General features: G+C 44.6%; 1 protein-coding gene across 1 annotated transcript in view; it reads right to left on the bottom strand.

Moving 5' to 3' along the window:
• Positions 1–3,026: 3,026 nt before the first annotated feature.
• TGM5 (transglutaminase 5) overlaps positions 3,027–19,844 on the bottom strand; it is a 33,491-nt gene continuing 16,673 nt past the window's right edge. Inside the window, 8 exon segments of the mRNA XM_055418327.2 lie at positions 3,027–3,545; positions 3,709–3,842; positions 9,713–9,873; positions 10,352–10,711; positions 12,165–12,384; positions 12,386–12,405; positions 12,512–12,615; positions 13,418–13,556. Of these exon segments, the coding sequence (XP_055274302.2) occupies positions 3,392–3,545; positions 3,709–3,842; positions 9,713–9,873; positions 10,352–10,711; positions 12,165–12,384; positions 12,386–12,405; positions 12,512–12,615; positions 13,418–13,556 (1,292 nt within the window). The 3' untranslated portion in view covers positions 3,027–3,391.

Below are 19,844 nucleotides of genomic sequence, written 5' to 3'. Positions count from 1 at the left end.
TATGCACTGAGAAACCCCAAAATTGGTGTGACTTACTTTATAGTGATATTTGCTTTATTGCAGTGGTCTGGAAGCAAACCTGCAATATCTCTGAGGTCTTTCTGTGCTGAATTCCATTGGGATTTTGAGTTGGGAATGGATCGGGGAAGACCTTATTTGCCTTGTTTATTGCTCTATCCTCTGGACCTAGAATATTCTACACGTAGGTACTCAGTAAATATTAAATGAATGGATTAAAGACAACCTTGCCATTCAAGGAAGGCCTTAACTCCAAAGAGTGACTCTGAAGGAAATTGTAAGGTCCTCCGACAGACGAGGATGGAGAACTGACCCCGTGAACTGTAGCCTACCAGGCTCCTCCGTCTGTGGGATTCTCCAGGCAAGAGTACTGGAGTGGGTTGCCATTTCCTTCTCTATTTGTCCTTTAAGTGCTTCTCAAATCACCTGAAGTCTGCTTACTTTAAGCACTGACATCACAGGCAGTGACTATGAATTGAGGTTTAGAGGAAACATGCCTGAGAATGATCACAGTCCAAATTCCTTAGACTGCCACCTGAAGCTTTTGACTTCCTGGCTATTGCCACATTTTGTCCTATGACTTGCTCCCTCCTGCTCTGATCTCTAGCCACCTCAGTGGCATGCAGTTCCTGACTGCTTTATTCCAGTCCCACCCCTTCAATGCTGAATCTGTTTGGCTAATGAATGGAAGTCACTCAGTCATGTCCAATTCTGCGACCCTGTGGACTGGGGCCTGCCAGGCTCCTCTGTCCATGGAATTCTCCAGGCAAGAATACTGGAGTGAGTAGCCAATCTCTTCTCCAGGGTATCTTCCCAACCCAGATATCAAACTTGGGTCTCCTGCATTGCAGGCAGATTCTTTACCAGCTGAGCTACCAGGGAAGCCCCTGTTTGGCTAAGTCCTGGCCTTTTAGTGCTCAACTTAAATGCCACTGTCCCATTGTCAGTGGCATTGGGAGTCTTCCTTGATCCACAGTCTCAAGACTGGACTAGTTGCCCCTCCTATGCTCCCACAACACCCTATACTCACCCTTATGGCGATTCTCACCACACTGTGTTATAATCTCCTGCTTACTAAGTTTTTTAAAGTCTTCATTGAATTTGTTATGTATTCCTTCTGTGTTTTTTTTTTTTTTCTTCTTCTTCTTTTTGGCTGAGGCATGTGGGATCTTAGCTTCCTGACCAGGGATCAAACCCACACCCCCTGCATTGGAAGGTGAGATCTTGACCATTGGACTGCAAGGGAAGTCCCCTCCTATTTATTTTTCATTTTCAACCTGCTTAATTTGAGCTCCACAAGGGCAGTTCTTGGTCCCTCTTTTGTCCTAGGCGCCTAACTCAGGGCCTGGCCCCTATTAGAAACTCAGTGGATACTTGCTGATAAAAGAGTAAATGAATATGGTGTTAAAATCAGGAATTGTGAAAGAGTTTGAGAGTGCAGTAGCAGAAATATTCCAAGTCCTTAAGGGGTCACTGCCTCTGTAGGATGCTCCCCTCCATGATGTTTTCCTTAAACCATTTTTCATGACTGTCAGATTATAGAATGAAATAATTATAGGCTACCTCCAGCTCCATGCTGCCAGAATCCTCCTGGTTCTCAGCCCTCTGTTTAAGAGGACTATCAACCTACTCTGCAATTCCCACCACACCCTTTCCTCTCGCTCTGATTAACTGCACTTACCCTTTTGTTCATATATAATAGAAGTATTTAACTTTTTTATTTAATGCGTGCATTTAATATATGCTCTAAGCAGCTGCCTCAGTCACATAGCCAGTGCCTACAGGGCAGGTGCATCATGGCCTTTCTCCACACAGAACTTCCTGCATTGCTGTGAGAAAGCTGGCGTGTCCCAGGGGAAACAATGATCGAAGTTGCTTTGTGCTCAGTAGGACCATAAATGCTAGCAGCAACCAATAGAAAAGTCTGAGAGTACTTCTCTCCCTACCTAAAATCTACCTCACTGTATTATTTAGCCAGCTTTCTCTCCAGAACTCAGCCATTCGGAACCACAACACACCAGTGGACTTTTAGTTGCTTTTAGCTGGGTTGGAACAGTTAAGATTGAGGGACTTCTTATATGTGATTTGGGAAGGGATTCAAAGGATGGCCAAATGAGAGATCTCCCAGACTTTTTTCTAAGATGTAAAGATAGTAGCATGTAGAGACATCTACATGGTAAAGAATCTGCCTGTAATGCAGGACACCCCGGGTTCGATCCCTGGGTGGGGAAGATCCCCTGGAGAAGGGCATGGCAACCCACTCTAGTACTCTTGTCGAGAGAATCCCCATGAAGAGAGGAGCCTAGCAGGCTGCGGTCATAGGGTCACACAGAGTTGGACACAACTGAAGCAACTAAGCAGCAGCAGCAGCAGAGATATCTACAAAGGTTTTTATTTTCCTAACTCAGTCATGACTGATAGACCATCTGTAAGTGCCTTCTTTTTCTATTGACATATTTATTGTCTGTCTCCCCACCCCCAGGATGGAGGCTTCAGGGGTCAGGGACTTTATTTACTGCCTCATCCTCTACAGTCCATAGAGTCGCAAAGAGCAGGACAGAACTGAGCAACTGAGCATGCATGCACTTCTACACTTAGAACAGTGCCTGGCACATACCAGCCACTCAGTAAATGTTTCTTTACTCTCTCTTTTTTTTGTTGTTTTTGAACTTTTTATTTTGTATTGGGATATAGCCAATTAACGGTGTTGTGATAGTTTCAGGTGAACAGTGAAGTGACTCAGCCGTACGTGTACATGTATCCATTCTCCCCCAAACTCCCCTCCCCTCTAGGCTGCCACAGAACACTGAGCAGAGTTCCGTGTAGGACCTTGTTGGTTATCTATTTTAATTATAGCAGTGTGTACTCGTCCATCCCAAACTCCTCAGTAAATGTTTCTTGAATGAGTGAGTGGGCTCAAGAAGTAAAACAGGAGGACACTCACTCCCAGCATCTAGGGGACAGATGGAGCTGCTGTGTGGGAAGTGATGGATGTCCGGGCACAAAGATGAGAATGAGAGCTGAAGTTTATTGGTACCAAGGAAGTAGCCATTGCAATGACAACGGGACAGCTGCTCAGCCAGTCTTCTTCTTTTCTGGACATCTAGGGGTCATTAAATCAGGTCTTCAATTCTGGACCGCATGGCCAGTCTCACAATTCTGGAAGGACACCGTGGAATCCCTGGGCCCTGAGCAGAACCCCCAAGGAGCAATGCAAATGGCCCAGGGAACTATCTATTGCCATTTTCTCCTCTGCTGCTCATGTCAGAGCCAAGAGAAGCCTCTGTTTGGGTGGGAAATGGCACAGCTTGCATTTTAACTTGCTCTTTCCCTGAAGCCTAACATCCACACATCCAGTTCCTTGTCCCAGAATTTACAACCCAAAGTCTATATAGACGATCCTGTAACCCTTGATGTCCTTAAATTTGTTGCTCCTCAGATTTGCTTGGATTTGCCTTTGGCCACTCTTGAAGGGAATAGTTTCCAGAGTGAGGCTGGCTCTGTGATGGGGTTTGAGGACTCCAATGCTGCAGCAGAGAAAACAGACTGTCAGAAAATCATGGCATTATGATAACCCCAGAGCCCCTTTCTACTCAGAAGCCAGACTTCCCCTTCCCCTATGTCTAGACTAAAGGACAGTTCCACCCCGAGGATAAGATGGGAGGAAGAGTGGGCACTGCCAGCACTCACAGGACTCTCTGCTGTCTCCTGAAGAGACCACTTCCTTCCACAGTCAGCACACAGTCTTCAACCTGCTCCGAGAGGGGGTTTGAAAATACCACCTGTATAGAGAGCAGCTGGTTCACAATGGCTGCTCCTAAAACCTGAACAGGGAAATCCAGAGAGGAGAGAGCAGAGAATTAGTCTCATCCCCCAGTTAATCAGACATTTATGAAGGGCACTGTTCCCTAGATCTGCTTCCTAAAGAACTAGATTTCCATGGCCTGTGCTTTTCCAAGTATGGACTACTTAATGGATTGTCATTAACATTTTTAAAAAATGAAATAGATCAGCAGCACCGAACCAGCTCTTCAACAAAGGCTAAAAGATCTTCTCTAGACAGGAAACCCAGAAAAGGTTTATAGAAATGAACTCAAAACAACAAAGTAAATGGTAATGGGATCATATTTATCAATAATTACCTAAAATGTAAATGGGTTAAATGCTCCAACCAAAAGATAAAAACTGGCTGAATGTGTCGGGAGCCGGCATGAGAGACCCTGCCCATGACAAAGTCTTAGCTTGAGGAGCTGGCATGCAAGGCCGTCCAGACCTCCGGGGATTTCTCAGGGCCGCCCCATCATCTACTCCCGGGCCTCCGTCTTTTCTTCTTCTGATGCTTGGTAGTCCTCTGTGCTTTCTAAGAATTCTTCTGACTCCTGCTCAAATATCCCCCTTGAAGCCTTTGCATGGCAGGAATACAGTCCCTGAGAGTGTATGGGCCCTATAAATAGGCCAGGAATGAAAAAAATATTTTTACACAGAACATCCTAACCCTTCTGGCCCTGTTGGGGTTATAATTGTCAGTTTAGAATTTGGAATGCTCAGGACTGCACAAAGTGCCCCCGGCATAAAACTAACAATAGGTCTAAACATTTCACAAGCAAAATAGATACAAAGCCTTTCATGAGTTTAGAAGGGCCCCTTAAAGTGAGATCTGGAGGGAGCTCATAAGACTCTTGGCCTTCGAGGTCACATACCAGTGCTTGCTGATATGTCTCCCTGCCCACTGTCCATGGTGTGCCTGGGAATACACTAAAGGAATACATAGAGATAAAGGTTTATAACAAAATGAATAAGCATATGGTATTAGTGTAGAAAATTGTCTCTGCAGATGTATGGGGGTAGAGCCCAAAAACAGATACCACGCTACCTAGGGAGTCACAAAGTCTGCCCAGAACTGAGGCTCCCAAGATAAGGCTTGTTAATAGTTTTTACAGTTGACTAACTGCTACACAGATAAAGCCATTTTCTCATGCCTGTGGCCTTGATGTCCTAAGAACCCATTGTTTAAAGTTATGCATAAAGGTACTGACTGTTCTAAAAGACGGTCTATGACTGCATTCCTGGCACAATTTTATCAAGACAATCCCTCCTCCCTTTTCAGTATTGCTGGTTTTAGGGTATATAAGCACTGATGTAAAAAAATAAAGCAGTCTTGATTCTGCACTCTACCAAGACTCGACTCGCCTTTTTTTCTTTCTTTTCTCGCTGACACCACTCATCCTGAGGGTATCCCTGGACTCTGCTGAGGCTGAACACCAGCATGAATGGATACAAAAACATGACCCCTATATATGCTGTCTACAAGAGACCCACCTCAAACCTAGGGACACATACAGACTGAAAGTAAAGGACTGGAAAAAGATATTTCATGCAAATGGAGACCAAAAAAAAGCAGGAGTAGCAATACTCATATCAGATAAAATAGACTTTGAAATAAAGACCATGTTAAGAGACAAAGAAGGACACTACATAATGATCAAAGGATCAATCCAAGAAGAAGATATAACAATTATAAATATATATATGCACCCAACATAGGAGCACCTCAATACATAGGGCAAATGCTAACAAGTATGAAAGGGGAAATTAACAGTAACACAATAATAGTGAGGGACTGTAATACCCCACTCACACCTATGAACAGATCAACCAAACAGAAAATGAGCAAGGAAACACAAGCTTTAAATGATACAATGAACCAGTTAGACCTAATTTATATCTACAAGGCATTTCACCCAAAAACAATGAATTTAACTTTTTTCTTAAGTGCACATGAAACATTCTCCAGCATAGATCACATCCTGGTCCCTAAATCTAGCCTTGGTAAATTTTTAAAAATTGAAATCATTTCAAGCATCTTTCCTGATCACAATGTGGTAAGATTAGATGTCAACTGCAGGAAAAAAAATTCCTAAAAACACAAACATATGGAGGCTGAACAACACGCTTCTGAATAACCAAAAGATCATGGAAGAAATCAACAAGAAAATCAAAATATGCATAGAAACAAATGAAACTGAAAACACGACAGTCCAAAACCTATGGGATTCAGTAAAAGCAGTGCTAAGAGGGAGGTTCATAGCCATACAAGACTACCTCAAGAAAGAAGAGAAAAATAAAATAAACAACCTAACTTTACACCTAAAGCAACTTAAAAAAAGAACAGAAGAACCCTAAAGTTAGAGAAAAGGAAAGAAATAATAAAAATCAGAATAGAAATAAATGAAAAAGAAATGAAAGAGACTATGGCAAAATCAACAAACAAAAAGCTGGTTCTTTGAGAAGATAAATAAAATAGACAAACTGTTAGCTAGACTCATCAAGGAAAAAATGGAGAAGAATCAAATCAATAAAATTAGAAATGAAACTGGAGAAATCATAACAAACAACACAAATAAAAAAGATCATAAGAGACTACTGTGAGCAATTATATGCCAATAAAATGGACAACTTGGAAGAAATGGACAAATTCTTATAAAAGTATAACCTTCAAAAACTGAACCAGGAAGAAATAGAAAATCTTAATAGACCCATCACAGGCATGTAAATTGAACCTGTAATCAAAAATCTGCCAACAAACAAAAGCCCAGGACCAGATGACTTCACAAATGAATTCTACCAAAAATTTAGAGAAGAGTTAACACCTACCCTACTCAAACTCTTCCAGAAAATTGCAGAGGAAGGCAAACTCCCAAACTCATTCTATGAGGCCAACATCACCCTAATATCAAAACCAGACAAACATTCCACCAAAAAAGAAAACCACAGGCCAATATCACTGATGAACATAGAAGCAAAAATCCTCAACAAAATTCTAGCAAACAGAATCCAACAACATATTAAAAAGATCATACATCATGACCAAGTGGGCTTTATCCCAGAGATGCAAGGATTCTTCAATATTTGCAAATCAATCAATGTGATACACCATATTAACAAATTGAAAGATAAAAACCATATGATTATCTCAATAGATACAGAGAAAGCCTTTGACAAAATTCAACATCCATTTATGATAAAAAAAAAAAACCCTCCAGAAAGCAGGCATAGAAGGAACATACCTCAACATAATAACAGCTATATATGATAAACCTACAGCAAACATTATCCTCAATGGTGAAAAATTGAAAGCAATTCCTCTAAAATCAGGAACAAGACAAGGGTGCCCACTCTCACCACTACTATTCAACATAGTTTTTGAAATCCTAGCCACAGCAATCAGAGAAGAAAAATAAATAAAAGGAATCCAGATTGGAAAAGAAGAAATAAAACTTTCACTGTTTGCAGATGACATGATCCTCTACATAGAAAACCCTAAAGACTCCACCAGAAAATTACTAGAGCTAATCAGTGAATATAGTAAAGTTGCAGGATATAAAATTAATACACAGAAATCCCTTGCATTCCTATACACTAACAATGAAAAAACAGAAAGAGAAATTAAGGAAACAATCCCATTCACCATTGCAACAAAAAGAATAAAATACTTAGGAATAAATTTACCTAAAGAAACAAAAGACCTATTTATAGAAAACTATAAAAAGCTGATGAAAGAAATCAAAGATGACACAAATTTAATGGAGAGATATACCATGTTCGTGGACTGAAGAATCAGTATAGTGAAAATGAGTATACTACCTGAAGCAATCTATAGATTCAATGCAATCCCTATTAAACTACCAATGGTATTTTTCACAGAACTAGGACAAATAATTTCACAATTTGTATGTAAACACAAAAAACCTCGAATAGCCAAATCTATCTTGAGAAAGAAGAATGGAACTGGAGGAATCAACTTTCTGACTTCAGACTATACTACAAAGCTACAGTCAGCAAGACAGTATGGTACTGGCACAAAGAGATATAAATCAATGGAACAAAATAGAAAGCCCAGAGATAAATCCATGCACCTGTGGACACCTTATCTTTGACAAAGGGGGCAAAAATATACAATGGAGAAAAGACAATCTCTTTAACAAGTGGTGCTGGGAAAACTGGTCAACCACCTGTAAAAGAATGAAACTAGAACACTTTCTAACACCATACACAAAAATAAACTAAAAATGGATTAAAGATCTAAATGTAAGACCAGAAACTATAAAACTCTTAGAGGGAAACATAGGCAGAACACACTCTGACATAAATCACAGCAAGATCCTCTATGACCCACCTCCCAGCAATTCTAATGAGGTGGATGAAACTGAAGCCTATTATACAGAGTGAAGTAAGTCAGAAAGAGAAGCACCAATTCAGTATATTAATGCATATATATATATAGAGAGAATTTAGATGATAACGATGACCCTAAAGCACAGGCTTTTGGGCTATGTGGGAGAGGGTGACAGTGGGATAATTTGAGAAAATTTTAACCCAATTGGGGAAAAAAATGTTTTTTAAAATTTTACCCCTTTTTTAAATTTGTAAAATAGATGACCAGTGCAAGTTTGATGCATGAAGCAGGGAACTCAAAACCATTGCTCTGGGACAACCCAGAGGGATAGTATGGGGAGGGAGGTAGGAAGGGGGTTCAGGATGGGGGGACACATGTGCACCCGTGGCTGATTCATTTTGATGTATGGCAAAAAACCACCACAATATTGTAAAATAATTAGCCTCCAATTAAAATAATTAATTTTTAAAAATAGAATAGAATATCAGTGTTCATCACACAAGATATTGTTATGTGAAACTTTTACTTCACTTGTACATGTATGGACATTTGTGTAAAATATTTCTACTCAACCCATTGTATGGAAAGGTCTGATGATTTGGGAGTCTTCAGTAATATTTCCTCTGCTGCAAGGATTTCATGGAAATGTGAAATAAACAAGAGCTCCAAAGCATTCTCAGGGATAATTTGAGTGGGTAGGATAATCTGGGGACAGTTTTTGTTTTTTCTTTTCACAGTCTAACTCCATCCCTTCTCACCCTTTTATCTTAGTTGGCTCAGTCTCTTTTCACACCAGTGTGTGAGTCAAGACCAGTGGATCATTCAGGGCTTAGAGAGAAGGAAGTAGCCTCAGGAAACTTGGAGGCCCCTTTTGGGAAAACCCGCTCCCTAAAATAGACTCCAGTGGCTGGGCTTGCCAGACGCACCCCACCAGGGGGCACCCCAGGCTCACTCTGCAGGGTCTAGGAGGCTGCTTGGCCTTTTGGGGGAAACAGCACTGGCAGGAAGAGCCCTGTGAAGTCTCCCCACCAGAATGACAGAGAAAGAGGGGTCCTCGGAGGCCATCTAGTCTAAGCCCATCATTGACAGTTCAAGACGCAGAAGCCCAGGGCTTGTCTAAGGAGCCACAGCCAGGAAATAGCACATCAAACCTGAGCTGACCTTTGTTCAGGCAGTGCTCTTCCCCAACTCAGGATCCTCCCATTTGAGCCCAAGTTTCCTCATGTTGACCCTGGGGAAGGCCAACAGCGGAAGGAGACACAACAGAGGGGTCTCTCCCCAACCTCCCCATGGCAGTTGCTCAAGGTGCACCCATAAGACCTCTCAGGGTACAAGAGGATGGAGACCTCATCCAGTGTTTTCTGATAAACCTGCTCCTAGTGGGGAGGTTCCTGGAGGCACCAGAAGAAGCAGGGGAAGGAGGGACTGCTCTCCTGAGCAAGCTCTCAGGGATCTCCATCCCCCACCCCCAGTCAGTCCCAAGGAGCCCCCCAGGCCACGTGCAGGATTCTTGCATACATTAATCACGATGCTTGGATAGGCTAAGGTGATGATCTTGTTCACCAGGATCTTCTCGGGACTGTTCTTCTCTTCACCCAGGGCACTGATGCGGATCAGCTTGTCTGTGGACAGGTACTGGCTGTACTGGGAATAGGGGATTTTGCAGGGATAGGTCTTTCCTAGGGAGAGAATACAGGATGAGGTGAGACTCGCTAGAGAAATCAACTGGGCCTGGGTGGATCTGGGACCCTACTACGCAGAGGAGAGGCCAACCTTACTGAGCCCCCAATGAAGCAGGTACTCAGTTTTCTCTTGGAGGGGCTGAGAGGTGAAATGGCTTGCCCAGAGGGCATTCTACTAGTATGTGGGTGCACTGAGGCTCTAACCAAGGTCTGGAGGACTTCAAATCTCAGGCTTTCCTCACTAACTTGGCCCATATTCCTTGAGGGAGTGAAGGAAGGATTGAGGAGAAGGAGAAGGAGGTCAAAGGAAAGAAACACAAGGAGTAGATGAGGGGGAGGAAGAGGGAAGGAAGACTATGTGCTGGAGGAGACACTAGGAAGACAATTGTCACAGGGATCTGCCCCCAAACCCTTGCTGGCTGGCTCAACCCCCCTTATGGCATTTCTATAAGCTACTCTGTGTTCATGCCCATACCTTCTTCAGGAGAGAGTGTGATGAAGGCTGTGTCCTGCCAGAATGGAAGCAGGGGGCTGCCGTCATGCAGCAGAGACTGGGCACTCAGGTTCACTTTGAGGTCCTTGAACTGGGGCGACATGTTGAGGGCCAGCAGGACAAACCTTATGTCCTGGCCCATGTCGGGCGAGTCGAGCAGCTGGAATTTCAGGGAGACCTGGACAACATCACTGGGCTGGAGAGAAGGAGTAGCCAGGCTCCGCGGACTGTCACTCAGTGGCACGGACCTAGGTCGCGATTCTGCTCGGAGGGAGCCTGGGGACCTTCCAGCCTTCAGCTTCTGAAGAGCCTTCAGAAACACCTGCCTCTCCTGGAGAGAACCTGGGAGGGCAGAGCACAGCACCAGTGCCCTCATTTCAAATTCCACCACCTGAGACTCTCCGTCTGAGGCTTTCTCTGCCACCAGAACTGACTCACCTCATGCCTGGAGCAGACCGAAAGTGCTAGGAAATGGACGCCCCCAAGAGTAGCCCTCAACCCCTGACCAAAAAGAGTTGGTGGATAAATAGCCTAGGCCCCTTGCCTCCTGGGTGGGATAAATCTGCAGTATTGTTCTACACTTTACACTAAATCTCTGATAGGATTGCCAAATTTAGCAAATGAAAATACAGGGCAGTTTAATTTGAATTTCAGATTAACAACAAACGATTTGGCCACAGTGAGACCAAAAGCATTCTTCATCCTGCATTTTCTCAGCCACCCCACTGGCAGGGGCCCCAGCAGACTGAGCCCCAGCCACCCGCCCACAGTGCTAACAGGCCTGACAAGGCTCCCGGTATTGGCCTGCTCCCCTTCCTCATCTCACTCGCTCATTCTCCTTCCCTCCTGTAGCTTTTAAATCTCCTCACTGATAAACCACTTGTCCTTGAAATGATCCCCAGTGAAGATAGCCGCAGAGAGAATTGAGGTGGAAGGATGGATTGCCAGTACCCTGGATGTGTTCATTGCTTGTCTCTTAAGCGTGGACTCTTGGCCTTCTCTGTGTTGGCCCTAAAGGTCCACATAGACAAGCATAAACAAGCACTTTATGGCACTTCCAGAAATCTTAGGTGCTTCCACCACCAGCCCACACAGTCCTGATTCACTCCTGCTCAGATCCTGCCCCTCACCCTGCTTCTGGCCCTCTTAGACTGCATATTTTTGCTTGGTTCCCTAGTAGTCGAAACTGGTGGTTGGTCTCAATTTCCAGGAATCAGTCCACAACTGACTGACATAGATGCCTCTTGCCCAACTGGCTTGGGTCAGAAGACTCTGCCAGGAATCCCATTTCTCAGAACCACCCTCTGCACGGTGTGGGCGTGGGAGTGAACATTTGGCCTTACATCGGCTGCGGTGCTAGCTATGGTCTGGCCTGTCCTCCAAACACCCGATAAAACACGAATCAAACAATAAGTTAAATGAAATTAATAAAATTAATTAGTAGGAAAGAGTTTACTCAATCTCCTTCCCTCTTCAGTTTGATTTTTCTGGAAGGCAGGGGCAAGGAGGTCATATACTATTGCTATATGATGGCTGCCAATGGCCCTGCAATCCACGTGAATATCTTGTGGAGGGTGCTCACTGCCTGTGGGGAGTGGGGTGGGGATGGACATGAGGAACCAAGGCAGTGGGGACCCCAACTCTGTCCTTAAACTTGAAGGGCTGAGGAGACAGTGGGCCTGGGTTCTGGCTCCCCTACTGCAGAGGACTGTCCCAGCTGGCAAAGAGGTTCCCTGGGGTCTTGGGGAAGGTGCCTACAGGACTTGGACTCTGCAGGGGCCTGGCTTGGTCATACCTTCTCCATACTTGTAGTTTTCCGTGACATCATCCCGCTCATTGCTCTGGATGCTCTTGGTGCTAATAAAATTGCCAACAGTACTGGTGTCCTGGTGAAGTTTCTGCTCCTTCCCTCCAAAGACCAGCCAGGCCATACAGTCAGCATTCACCATGGAAAAGGCGAAGGCTGTGTCGTAGTTCAGATCCACCTCTCCTTCTTTGATGGCTCTGACAGACGGGAGGGCCGCAGCAGTAGAGGCCTGAAGGGGAACAGAGGGGCCTCGATGAGCTGTAGGTGCAGGACTGGGTGGAGGTGGGGGCTGTTTCTGTGGTGGTGGGCTCTGCCTGTCCTCCCGAGAGTCTCACCATTGCTTGTCTCCTGAGGTGTGGCGTCCAGCACCTGCCAGCCTCCGAATCCAGGTGGGAGGTCATTCCGTGCCATCCAGCACTCATTCCAGACGTGGAAATTCCTGAGTCAGAAGCCAGAGGAGTGGGTGTCAGGTGAAGCTGAGGGAGAGTTGGTGGTGCTTGAGTTCTTTCTGGAGTAAGGCAGGGGACGATGAGTGATGGACGGCTAGATAGAAAGTCAGGGTGCTGCAGGCCCGCGCACCTCTGTGGGAGGCAGGTGAACCCCCCTTCCTCCTGTGAGCCTTAGCTTGCCCAGCAAAGAGCTTTCCTCTCTTTGTAAAGAGTGAAGGTTTTCCAGGGGTTTCCAATGGAAACCCTTCACTCTCTCTCAAAAGGCTCTCATAGCCCTTTCTTGTGTCTGCTGTCCACTCACAGAGGCAGTCACGGGCTCACCTTTGTGTCCAGAGGTGAGACTTCAAGCCATCCTGTGATCAGAGCCACAGGTTGAGTATTAAGTGAAGGAGGTGAAAAAGAGGAAAACCCCCTCAGGGCAGAGAGTTGCTGTGATGTGATGTATTAAACTCAGAAAGTGAAAGTGAAGTCGCTCAGTCACGTCCGACTCTTTTCGACCCCATAGACTGTAGCCTACCAGGCTCCTCTGTCCATGGCAATAGTACTGGAGTGGATTGCCATTTCCTTCTCCAGGGGATCTTCCCAACCCAGGGCTCAAACCTGGGTCTCCCACATTGTAGACAGATGCTTTCCTGTCTGAGCCACCAAGGAAGTCAGAAGATGGTTGTATTTGTGTTTAGCTGCTTCCCAGCCTTAGGGTTGGGGATAACAAGCCTCAGGGCTGGTGAAATGGGGGATAGATGGGAGGGTAGCAGGCTCATGGGGTTTACCCTGGAAAGAGATGTCTCTCACCAGACACTGTCCTTCTTCTTATTCTCCAAAATCCTGCCTGTGTTGTCATAATACTCATCAATGATCAGGTTTCCGTCTGTGTCGTGGCCAGAGTCGAAGTTGGTGATCACTCGGGTGGGGATCCCCAGGCACCTCATCACTGTAGAAAGGGCAGAAATCTCCTGTGGGCCATGGATTCCTGGGCTTAGCGCTCTCGACTCAGGGAAATCATACACTTGGCAGGCAGGAGCTGTCTGGGACATCAGGTTGGTGACACGTCCGACCTCCCTCCCCACCTTCCTGAGCTCCTCTCCTTAAGGCTTCGCACAAAGGTGAGAGCTTGTCTGCTTGCTCAGACAAACTCTCCTAGGGCCAACAGAGGGTCTAGCAAGTTTTGGGTTTTCCTGCCCTAGCCAGCAAGGTGGCCAAGGCAGGTCCCTTGGCAAAACTCAGTAGCCTGACTTGTCTCACTTCCCTCCTGGCCATAAATCTCTATCTTCAAACCAAACAACTGAAATTTTTTCCTCCTGTGATAAAGATTAAGACCATCAAATTCTTAGGCAAAGAGTTCTGCTGCTTGGATTTCCCCTTCTCTGTGGTTGTACTGTCTTGGAAGCTCATCAAGGAAAGTATTTATAGATCCAGCCAGGAAGGCAAGGACGCTGTAACAAAGGTTAGAAAAGTGAGAATCTATGCCTAATGGAGAAATTCTTAAAAGAAGGTAGAATGCTGTCTTTATTATTTTTCTTGTTGTTAAATAAGCGATCACTAGGAGGAGCCTGGTGGGCTCCAGTCCATGGAGTCGCTAAGAATGGGACACGGCTGAGCGACTTGACTTTCACTTTTCACTTTCATGCATTAGAGAAGGAAATGGCAACCCACTCCAGTGTTCTTGCCTGGAGACTACCAGGGACGGGGGAGCCTGGTGGGCTGCCATCTATGGGGTCGCACAGAGTCAGAAACGACTGAAGTGACTTAGCAGCAGCAGCAGCAGCATGAAATATATTGTTCCCTAACAATCTTTCACCAAGTAATTTTAGCATTCCTGATAATCCTTGCCTGAATTAATGCTATGCTCAATCGATTGTGTGCTAAGTCACTTCAGTCATGTCCAACTCTTTGCGATCCCATGGACTGTAGCCCGCCAAGCTCCTCTGTCCGTGGTATTCTCCAGGCAAGAATACTGGAGTGGGTAGCCATTCTCTTCTCCACGGTGGTACCAAAATGGTTATATTCTAACAGTATCATTTTTTCCATATGTATTAGCTGACATTCTTCTATAAAGAAAAGCATTTCAATCTCCCTCTCCCATTTTGTTGGTATTGTTATGAAGTGAAGTAAAGCAAGTCACTCAGTCATGTCTGACTCTTTGAGACCTCATGAACTGTAGCCTGCCAGACTTCTCTGTCCATGGAATTCTACAGGCAAGAATACTGGAGTGGGTTGCCATTCCCGTCTCCGGATCTTCCCAACCCAGGGATCGAACCCCGGTCTCCCGTGGCTCCTGCATTGCAGGCGAACTCTTTACCATCTGAGCCACCAGGGAAGACTGGTGTTGCTATACCTCTTGGAATCTGCCTCAAGGGGGAAAAATAGAAATTGATCTACAGAGATGTCCATCACAGCATTAAAGTTAAAAAAATATATGAACCCACTGTATTGTTATTGGCTCATATATTTTTTAAACTTTAGCAGAGGTTATTTTTAGACATTTGCTTGGTTTCTAATTTTTTTCCTTATTGTAATTAATACTGTGATGGACATCTCTGTAGATCAATTTCTGCTTTTCCTTCTTGAGACAGATTCCAAGAGGTAAAATGACTGAGTCAAAAAATATAGATATTTCTGATAGTTCTTCAAAAATACCACTGTCATTTTAAAATGTTTATAATTTTCAGTTTATTTACTTATTTATAATAAGCATTTAATTGCTTGTAGTCTTTAGTTTAGAGTCCTTCTTTGGCACAAAACCTCTCCAGGCTGGGGTGGGGATACATCCCTGGATGCAGCCCAGGAAGGGGAGGAGAGAAGCCCAAAGGGGAGCCATGCACTTCCCTGGAGTGGCAGGTCTGCACAGGGCCAAGGAACAAGGGTGGGGAGTGAGCAGAGCTGACAGTGAATTGTAGGTGGAGGTGACACAGGACCACCCCAGAGAGTAGGATGAAGGTCGGAAAATCTGCCACTGAAGGAACATGAGACAGGGGTGAGGCAAGAGCATGAGAGGCAAGAGCGTGACTCAAGAGCATTACCGTGAGCGCATTAATGCTAAGATTACAGTCATGAGGGTGGATGACACTTATGGAAATGCCAAAGAGGGGTGGTCAGAGAGAGCAGGAAGCAAGCCTCCGTTCTTCACCCTGATTGCTAAATTCATGAAGTGTCAGTGGTGGTGTCAGCTGCTGCTAGATGTGGCCAGATAGGCACTTTCCTACCCAAGCACAGGTCACTGGTCTCATGGCACTCTGAGTTCTCCACTACACATGGTATGTGGGATGTAATGATTTGTTTATGAGTCTCTCCTCCTGAGGGCAGGGATTGTGTGATAGTCATCTTTATCATTATACAACCATTAACGATACAAGGCAGGCCTGTTCTGCAGAAACGTGGGTGTATCTTTGCTGGAAGAGCGAATGAATGTCTTGACTCTTCTGTCCATTTTGACAATTTCCAACTGAAGGCTGTGTGCTGTGCTGTGGATACCAAGCTTGACTTTGCTCAGAGCGTAAGCTTTGAGTGGTAATGGGTCTGCACTAATCCATTCTCAGCATTTCCTCATCATGCCTCATGAGAGGACTGGGATAGAGCACAATAGCTGTCACAGTGAGGCGACAGAGGGACAAGAATGGTTCTCTACACTGGGAGGAGGCCAATTCTTTAGCTTCAGTGTCACGCGAAGGAAGCAGTGTTCAGACCTGCACAGTCATGCACGTACATGTTTCACAGGGTTTTGCCCCCTCTGTCCTGCTTTCTCTGTCCCCCCACAAAGGGCTTCTGTCTTGGCTTCTCTCTGTGCCCACGACTCCTAAATTTGAAACTTGAGCCTACATGGAGACCTTGCTGTCGCTAAATGCATCCCCGACCGAGCTTGTCTTCCATTCTTGGCAAGCTTCCTTGCCAGTTGATGACATCATCATCCTTTTAAGTGCCAGGAATGGTGCCAAGCACTGCCCAGGCATAATCTCACTTAATCCTCTCCACAACCTTGTGATTATTCCACCTTTGAAGAGGAAAAACCTGAAGTTTAGAGTGGTTGAGATCACACGGCAGCAAGAGAAAAGCCATGGCAAGGTCTAAACCCCCATATCTCTGATCTCAAAGCCTCCCAGTGTTAACCACAAGCCTTCACTACAACTTCACTAACCATTGCAACTTCACTACACGTCCCACCAACGTGTTAGTCTCAGTGCATTTTCCATTGTGAAGTTATCACTGATTACTCCATGCCCACTCATCCTCCTTCCTATGCTTTCACTAAATTCCAGTCACCAATGCCACACATTTTATCACTGCATGAAGCTCTCTATGATCTCATAGATTTGTCCTATCTTGTCAGCCAGATTACAAATCGCCCTAGAGTAGGGCTCAGATCAAATACTTTTCTTGCATTTCTTCATTCCCAGCACAGTGCTGGCCAGAGTTGCTGCTGCTGCTGCTGCTAAGTCACTTCAGTCGTGTCCGACTCTGTGTGACCCCATAGACGGAAGCCCACCAGGCTCCCCCGTCCCTGGGATTCTCCAGGCAAGAACACTGGAGTGGGTTGCCATTTCCTTCTCCAATGTGTGAAAGTGAAAAGTGAAAGTGAATTCGCTCAGTCATGTCCGACCCTTAGCGACCCCATGGACTGCAGCCTACCAGGCTCCTCCGTTCATGGGATTTTCTAGGCAAGAGTACTGGAGTGGCTTGCCATTGCCTTCTCCGGCTGGCCAGAGTAGATGCTCATTAAATTTGTGTTGAAATGAGTTTTCCCTAGCCTCACTTCTGCAGACTATCAGTCCTGATGACTCACAATTTGATGTGAGTCTCAGGTGACTTTGTACTTGAGATTTTCATTGATAATTTGGGAGCTGAATCCCTCATAAAAGAAAAACCACTGAGGGATCTGTGTGTGCTTGTGCATACACCTCCATGCACAGTCACACAGCAATGCTTGGACAAAGATGGACAAGACCTCAGAGTCAGGAAAGCGCGATAGAGCTCCTAAGTTATATCACACCACATGGCACGGCTGGTGTTAATTGCTATGTCTCTTCACTTAGCCATTTGGTGCTCATTCAACAAGTGTAAAGCCCCTGTGCTAAACCAGGCCGTGGCTCTGACGCTTCCACAAAGACATAAGATAATCCTGCCTTCGAGGAGCACAGCTTCACTTCTGACCGGTGAGGGGGCTCTGTCCTGATGGTGTGGTTAAAACATGGAATGTGTTTCAGGACTTGCCATGAAGGCTTCCCACCAGTTCTTCTCTCCTCTGCACCCCCATGTAGAAATGTGGCTCCAATTTGATAAGAGAAATCGGTGCAAAGCTCAAGCTCAATTTATAAAAATTCATTTGGGCAGCCTTGCTGTCACACTTCCATGGCTTCTACTGATGAATACAGTCAGAGCCCCAAGTAATAGAATCAAATTAATTGCATTTAAGTCTGATGACTTTTAGCATATTTTTGTTTCACCCTGGATTCATTAAGCTTCCACATGGTAAAAATATGACTTCCTATTCCTCCTCCCATGCCTTTAACTGTCCCTTATAACCAAGATGGTAATATTGTTGTGGTTTTTCATATATGCCATCACAAAATCAAATAATTCTCTGTCTCCAATGACAATGAAACCTAAAACTTCTCTAAAAAAATAAAGTCTATTTTGTTTTATGTAAGAAGCAAGAAGGTATGACTCAAAATGAGAAAAATGCCTATCAAACTAGATCCACAAATGACAGATATAAGGGAATTAGCTGACAAGCACCTTAAAGCAGCTATTTTAAATACTACCAGTAAGTCTAGAAAAATGGTATAGATGAACTTACTTGCAAAAGCAGAAATAGAGACATAGGCGTAGAGAGCAAATATATGGATACCAAGGGGAAAGGAGGGGTAGGATGAGTTGGGAGATTGGCATTGACATATATACACTACTGTGTATAAAATAGATAACTATTGAAAACCTACTGTATAGCACAGGGGATTCTGCTCTGTGCTCTGTGGTGACCTAAATGGGAAAGAAATTTTTTTAAAAAGGTGGGGGACATGGGCTTCCCTGGTGGATCAGATGGTAAAGAATCTGCCTGAAATGTGGGAGACCTGGGTTGATCCCTGGGTGGGAAAGAACCCCAAGAGATAAGAATGGCTGCCCACTCCAGTATTCTTGCCTGGAGAATTCCATGGACAGAGGCTACAGTTCATGGGGTCGCAAAGAGTCAGACATGACTGAGAGACTAACACTTTCACTTTTCACTCATGTGTATACATATGGCTGATTCATTTTTATGTATGGCAGAAACTGACACAACAGTGTCAAGCAACTATACTCCAATTTTAAATTATCAATATACTCAGTAGCAGAGACATTACTTTGCCAACAAAGGTCCGTCTAGTCAAGGCTATGGTTTTTCCAGTGGTCATGTATGGATGTGAGAGTTGGACTGTGAAGAAGGCTGATCGCCGAAGAATTGATGCTTTTGAACTGTGGTGCTGGAGAAGACTCTTGAGAGTCCCTTGGACTGCAAGGAGATCCAACCAGTCCATTCTAAAGGAGATCAATCCTGGGTGTTCATTGGAAGGACTGATGCTAAAACTGAAACTCCAATACTTTGGCCACCTCATGCGAAGAGTTGACTTACTGGAAAAGACTCTGATGCTGGGAGGAATTGGGTGAGAGAGGAGAAGGGGATGACAGAGAATGAGATGGCTGGATGGCATCACCGACTTGATGGACATGAGTTTGAGTGAACTCCGGGAGTTGGTGATGGACAGGGAGGCCTGGCGTGCTGTGATTCATGGGGTCACAAAGAGTTGGACACAACTGAGCGACTGAACTGAACTGAACTGATACTCAGTAGGAAGTCAAGGAAAACAAGAACATAAAAGAGAAATAGAAGACAGAAAAAAGACCCAATGGAACTTCTAAAGATGAAAAATATATAATACAAAAAATCTATTGGAAAAATATTGCACAAAGATAAAAAAAATATTTTTTTGTAAGAACACATTCAAATACCATACTACATATCAAACACATATTGTAGGAGGAGGTAAATAAGAATGGGTTATGAGATAAAAGGGGGGAAAATCAACTAGTAAATAATTTTTTTTAAAAAGGGATTTGAAGCAGACCTATTATGATAAATGCCATGAAATGAATATGATTAATTGAAACCTAAATACTCCAAGGGGAAAAGGAGGGAAGTAAAGTAAAATAGTGGTGAAGGGGAAGCTTCCCTGGTGGCTCAGTGCTA

This window comes from Moschus berezovskii, chromosome 21 (assembly GCF_049115385.1).
Source record: "Moschus berezovskii isolate FMDL1 chromosome 21, NW_MosBer_1.0, whole genome shotgun sequence".
NCBI lineage: Eukaryota > Metazoa > Chordata > Mammalia > Artiodactyla > Moschidae > Moschus > Moschus berezovskii.
Note: the sequence above shows the minus strand (reverse complement) of the source record. Positions and strands in the feature narration are given on the sequence as shown.